At 57.6% G+C, this 6171-nt stretch overlaps 1 protein-coding gene across 1 annotated transcript in view; it reads left to right on the top strand.

Annotated features, from left to right (window-relative positions):
- Positions 1-6171, top strand: part of Adrbk2 (adrenergic, beta, receptor kinase 2) — a 70487-nt gene that overhangs the window by 43544 nt on the left and 20772 nt on the right. The window contains exons 20-22 of the mRNA XM_013014280.1: positions 854-967; positions 1447-1998; positions 5137-5144. Of these exons, the coding sequence (XP_012869734.1) occupies positions 854-967; positions 1447-1608 (276 nt within the window). The 3' untranslated portion in view covers positions 1609-1998; positions 5137-5144. The remainder of the gene's footprint in view (positions 1-853; positions 968-1446; positions 1999-5136; positions 5145-6171) is intronic.

Here is a 6171-nt window from a genome sequence, read left to right as displayed (position 1 = left end):
TCCTCCTCCTCCTTCTTCCTAGTCCTGGGGCTTGAACACTGGGCCTGGGCCCTGTCCCTGAGCATTGCCTGCTCATTTAGGATTCCTGGAGTATTTATCCAAAAATAAACACAGAACTTGTGCGGCTGTGGCAGGCGGCTCAGGCAGAGGCTTAGGCAGATGGGCCTAGGGGACTATCTTGTAACAGCACCCCCCCCCCAAACTGAGGGCAGCGCTTTGATGTGATGGAAATGTCATTGGCTTCCCAGCCAGCATCGGCAGACGCTTTCCTTGGAGTTGCCAGGCCGCAGACGATGGTGCTTGTGCTGGGGAAATCCTCACTTCCCACGCAGCCGGCCCACGCCGGCCCCGCGCCCCCACAGCCAGTGCTGAGGCTCCCCTCGCTGACTTCTTGAGATCCTCTGCCCGGAACCTCGATCCATAGCCCACATTCTCCCTTGGCTTCTGGAACATCATCAAAGACATGTGCGCATGTGTGCGCGTGCGCGTGCACGCACACACACACACACACACACACACACACACGTGCTACACACTCCACAGTCGTGGGGCTTGAACTCTGGGCCTGGGCGCTGTCCCTCAGCTCTTCAGCTCAAGGCTAACGCTCTACCACTTGAGCTACAGCGCCACTTCCAGTTTTCTGGTGGTTTATTGGAGTTAAGAGTTTCATGGACTTTCCTACCTGGGCTGGCTTTGAATCGAGATCCTCAGATCTCAGCCTCCAGAGTAGCTAGGATGACAGGCGTGAGCCACCAAGGCCCGGCACACACGCTGTTTTCTTAGTTGTTCTTTTAATGTAGGCGATCACGAAATGACTTGAGGTAACACGTCCCACCCTTATCTTTCTGATCAGCAAAGTTTACTGACCATGGAGCAGATTCTGTCGGTGGAAGAAACTCAGATCAAAGACAAAAAGTGCATATTGTTCAGAATAAAAGGAGGGAAGCAGTTTGTCTTGCAGTGTGAGGTGAGTTTGTGAGTTTGTTTTCTCTTAGAGGAAAGTTAGAATAATAGCATAAATAACAAAGCCAGAGGCCTGGTGATCACCTCTGCTTTATCAAGAAAGCCTCACAGACCTGGCAGGAAAGCTTCAGGTAGAGGTTGCTTTTTGTGGTGGTGTCGTTGTTTGGTTTTGGGGGCCAGCACTGGGGCTTGAACTCAGGGCCTCTCTCTCCACCTTAGCTTTCCCCACCCCTGGCTGGCCTATCTCCACTTCTGGCTTTTATTTTGCTGGTTCATTGGCGATCAGAGTCTCACACACTTTCCCACCCGGTTGGCTCTGAATCACGATCCTCAGATCTCAGCGTCCTGAGTGGCTAGGATGACACCAGGCTCGGAGGGATCCTTGCGGGCGGGCTGTCACCTGCTGAGCACCCGAGGCCGGCGGTGGGGTGTGGCTTTGTTTCTGCAGGCCTCACCCCTGTGCCGCCCTGTGTCTCCTTCCAGAGCGAGCCCGAGTTTGCGCAGTGGAAGAAGGAGCTGACCCAGGCCTTCATGGAGGCCCAGCGGCTCCTGCGCAGCGCCCCCAAGTTCCTCAGCCGCCCCCAGGCCGGCATGCTGGACCTGTCCAAGCCACCGCTGTGTCACAGGAGCAGCAACGGCTTCTGACCCCGGGAGCCTCGGGGGCTGCCGCCCCGCAGCAGAGCCTCAGGGGCTGTGAGAGGCCAGCCTGGCTGGGCTCCTAGACATCGGGAGGCCCAGGTCACGGTGCCCTCAGAGGGCCGGACCGCCCCAGGGCGGGTCAGTCCTGGGCCTGCCTGATGGCCGCGATTGCACTGAACACTCCTGCCCAGCCGAGGTTCTTTTCCTTTGCTACACACTGGCGTTGGAAGCCACAGACCCGGGACTTGAGATGACTCCTGCCGATCGCGTCAGCTTTCCCACCTGACATGAAACACGTCTCTGGCCCTCCGGGAGGAGAGGCGCAGACCTCCGTGCGGGACGGTGGATTGCCCTCAGCCAGCGTGGCTGCGTGTGACCCGCAGTCGGCTGCGGCTGGTCTGTGTTGTCACAGATGTCGTCCTGCGGCGCTCATGGGCAGTGCTGGGGCCGCGGTGAGCTGGGAACCTCAGGGCAGTCAGGACGATCGGATGACAGAAGGCGGCCATGGCTAGGTGGGAGGAGCGGGTGTCCATCCGTGGCCAAGCCTGAAGCGCGGTGGGCTCGGCACCGGCGTCCCCCACCGCATGGACATCGTCAAGGCCCCCTGCCCCCACCCCGGCTGCCCCGTGCTGGGACACGCATCAGAGAGACGAGAATGGCCGTCTTACATTGCACTGACATTAAAAAAACAAAGCCCAGAACGCTGGGGTGTGCATCGGGCGACGGAGTTCTGTGGCTCTCGGTGGGACTGGAGCAGGGGCCGCGCGCCCCGCCCCGGCCCCGCCAGACCTCGCGGACGCGGGCCACACACAGCCCAGCACGCGTCCCCGCCACCAAACTGCAACGCCATTGGAAAGTTCCTCACGCCTGACCCGGTCTCCGCAGAGGCTGATGAGATGCCACTCAGCCCACTTTTAACAATACAAACAAGTTGATCTCACATCCTCCATCTCTTTTTAGTGGTTTTTATGTTTGTGTGATCATTGAGGACGCAGGTGTGTGTGTGTGTGTGTGTCCATGTTCTGTGGCTTGAACTCAGGACCTGAGAGCTGTCCCTGGCTTTCTCTCCAGGCTGGCGCTCTGCCGCTTGAGCCAAGGCTCCCCTTCCTGTGGCAGCACCTTTGATTAGAATTGTATGTTGAACATGTGGGAAAGAATGTGCGGAACAGTCCTGCGGCTGCGGCCTGGCGGTGAGCAGAGGTGTGGGCTTCCCTCCGGCCTCATCTGCAGCTGGGCTTTAAGTCAGCACGAAGGTGACCCTCCGTGTCTGGCATGGGGAAGGAGTGCCGGCGCTCTGAGGGGAGCCCGGACGCAGGTTGTTTGAAGTGCACACATGTACGCGTGCACACACACACACACATTCTCAGCGGGTTGTTTTCCTTCCTGGTCATGTGGAAGTAAGATTTTTCAGCAAGGTTTGATTTTTCAAATTGGGCCACTGTTTCACTCACCAAACCAAGGACCCATCCCCAGTGGGCAGCACCTGGCATTACACCTTCAAACGGCGCATGAGGAGTTTGGAGAGTAGGCGCTCTGCTCAAGATAGATCACAGCAGCCGGGCACGGTGGTGCATGCCTGTAACTTCAGGAGGACCAAGAGTTCAAGACCAGCCTAAGCTATGTGGTGAAACCCCATCTCAAAACCCCAAGGGCTGGGAGGTGTAGCTCAGCGGTGGAGTATGTGGTTGGCCTGGACAGGGCCCTGGGTTCATTCCCAGGGGGAAGGGGGGGGTTGGCACGGGCCATATGGTTATCTAAAGCCTTGTAGCTTTAAAACGGTGGTAACCCGTTTGTCAGTGTGACTACGGATCGAGGGGTGTTTTTCTCCTGGTTTTTAATTTCACCTAGAGTTTATCGTTGGGTCGATTCAATGCAGCACTTTTCTAACAAATTGGTGATTTTCCTAGATCTAGAGGAAAATGAGATTCTCAGTGTGTTTTTTTCACATGATGTGAATTTCTAAAAATGCTTTGCAAGCAGCCTGTGTGAGATACGGCCTTCATCTTCCTCCCCACACGCTCAGGAAGATGGCTTCCTTTCCCCTGCTTCTGGTGGACGGGGCTGAGACGATTGCGGGGGGGGGGGCAGGAATAAGAGAGGGCCAGGCGCGGTGGCACACGCCTGAAATCCCAGCACTTGGGAGGCTGAGACGTCAGGATCTGGAGATCAAGGCCAGAAAAACATCAACAACAGCAGAACAGAGAGGCTGAGAGCTGTTCCCCTTACAACACAGCATCAGTACTCAGGGCCGTGGGCTGATGCATTCGGGAGCCCAACTTTAAGTGGCCTTCACTAAGACTTGCGAGAAGTGATGTGCGAGCCCCAGTATGGGTGGAATTTAACAACAGCAACAGCAACAGCAAACTGAGCTCAAACTCATGCAGCGGCTGCCGCCTCTCCCTCCTTCTGTTACTGAGGGCCCGGTGTTTAGATCCTTCCTTCCCCGCTGTCTGCCCTGCCGAGAGTGTACGGCGTGTGGTTTATAAGCTTAGCTAAATGCCCATCTTTTTCTTTTTAGTTCTACCCCTTAAAAGTGTACCTTCCTGCGTTTTAACTAATTACCATAGAGTCGGCTCCTTCCGGGTAAAAGGAAGGTGGGGACATCCCCGAATCTAAGACACGGGGGCTCTCTGCCCAGTGACTCGGGAGGCTGAGATACTTTTAGAGGCTCACCGTTCAATGCCAACGTTAGGTAGAAAACTCTGCCAGACTCCGTCTCCAGTTTACCAGCAAAAAAGAAAGCCAGACTGTAGGCCTGGCTCAAGTGGTAGAGCGCTAACCGTGGGGGGGGGATGGCAGAGTGAGCCCAAGGTTCCCTGAGTTCAAACTGTGGTATAGGCATAAAACGGAGGGGGGTCTTGGCTGATTGGGGTCGGGGCTGAGATGCATCGCCCACAGCCCAGCGGGAAGCCCCAGCCTGGCCCAGTCACAACAGCGTTGCAGGGAAACCACCGGGGGGCGCTCTCCTCAGCCGCCTGTGGGGTTATTCTTTATTATTCTTACGTTTTATTTATTTTTGTATATGCCTGCCATAAACTCCTGTGGGTCCTGAACTCAGGGCCGGGTGCTGTCCCTGAGCTTTTTTTTTTTTACTCAAGGCTAGTGCTCTACCCCTTGAGTCATAGCTTCATTGTGGCTTTTTGCTGCTTTATTGGAGATAAGAGTCTCATGGCCTTTCCTGCTTGGGCTGGCTTTGAACTGCAATCCTCAGACCTCAGCCTCCTGAGTAGCCTGGATTACAGGCGTGACTGCTGGGCAGGTTCTGTTTTTGTCTTTTTTTCATAAAGCCTCAGGTGAGCCGGAGCCTCCCGGCCTGGGGCTTGCCTGCTGCCTGGGCTTGGCGCCCACAGCCACTGACGATCCTGGCAGCACCTCAAAGCCCTGAGTGCATGCGCCATTACGCCTTGCTGTGCGGGCCGGAGCCGGCGTGCATCCGTTCGTGGTAGCTGGGAAATGATGGTTTGTGTTGGTCTCTTTGGTGTTCATTCTGTATGTCCTTGCTCTGAGCTCGTCGATTCCTCCTGAGGGTCCCAGGCTCCGGGGTGGGAAATGCCCCAGGTGGCTGGTGAGGCCGAATGCATGCATCTGGGAAACTGAGTCAGGCATCTGGACGGGGAGGCTCAGGCGTCGCAGGTGGAGCGTGGGGCTTCCCTCCTGCGCAGTGGCTGGCTGGCTGGCTGCGGAGCACTGTCGTGGGCTGTCATCTCCTTCAGAGCCAGGGCAAGGTCACGCAAGGCCACGCCCTCAGGCACCTCGTGGGTGTGTCCGGGGGTGGACGGCCCGGGGTGGCCGCAGAGGTCACAGTGGGCTGGGCCCTCCTTCCAGCTGGGGTCCGCTCCCGCTGTCCAGGGGGTGGCGGCCCTGGGGGCCCATCGATCCCTCCAGGCTCCCCTCAAGGTGGAGGTTGGTGGACACTCTTGAGAACAATGGGAGCTTGGGACAATGCAGGACAGAACTGGGAACCGAGTGTGGGACGCAAAGGGATTTCTCTTAGCACCAGCCAGGGCCAGCAGCCGCGACACCGGGGAGACGGAAGAGACCAGAGCCGGGGCGCAGGGTCAGACCAGACGAACCCCCAAGACGACTGAGCCAGCGGGTGCCCAGGGCTCACGCCTGTCATCCCCGCTAGCCGGGAGGCTGAGCTCTGAGGATGGCCGCTCGAAGCCAGCTCTGGTGGGAAAGTCTGTGAGGCGCTTATCTCCAACTGACCACCAAAACGCTGACATGGAGCTGTGGCTCAAGTGGTAGAGTGCCAGCCTTGAGAGAAAGAAGCTCACAGACTGACACAGTGAAAGGAGGAGGAGGAGAAGGAAGGAAGAAAGGAAGGAGAAGAGGAGGAGGAGGAGGAGGGGGAGGAGGAGGAGGAGGAGGAGGGGGAGGAAGGAGAGGAGGGGGAGGAGGAGGAAGAGACTTTGACGTTGATGTTGGAGGAACCCCAACTGCTGGTGGCCTGGGGCCAGGCAGAGCTTTGCTGGGGTGGGGAATGAGGCCTGGCCCTGGGCGGTGGGAACACGTGAGCCAAAGGATGTGAGTCCTGACGCTGGCCCTCTCTAGCTGCCAGCCTGTGGC

The sequence above is a fragment of the Dipodomys ordii genome, unplaced genomic scaffold (genome assembly GCF_000151885.1).
Source record: "Dipodomys ordii isolate 6190 unplaced genomic scaffold, Dord_2.0 Scaffold23, whole genome shotgun sequence".
NCBI classification, from domain to species: domain Eukaryota; kingdom Metazoa; phylum Chordata; class Mammalia; order Rodentia; family Heteromyidae; genus Dipodomys; species Dipodomys ordii.
This window is presented reverse-complemented; position numbering and strand designations above follow the sequence as displayed.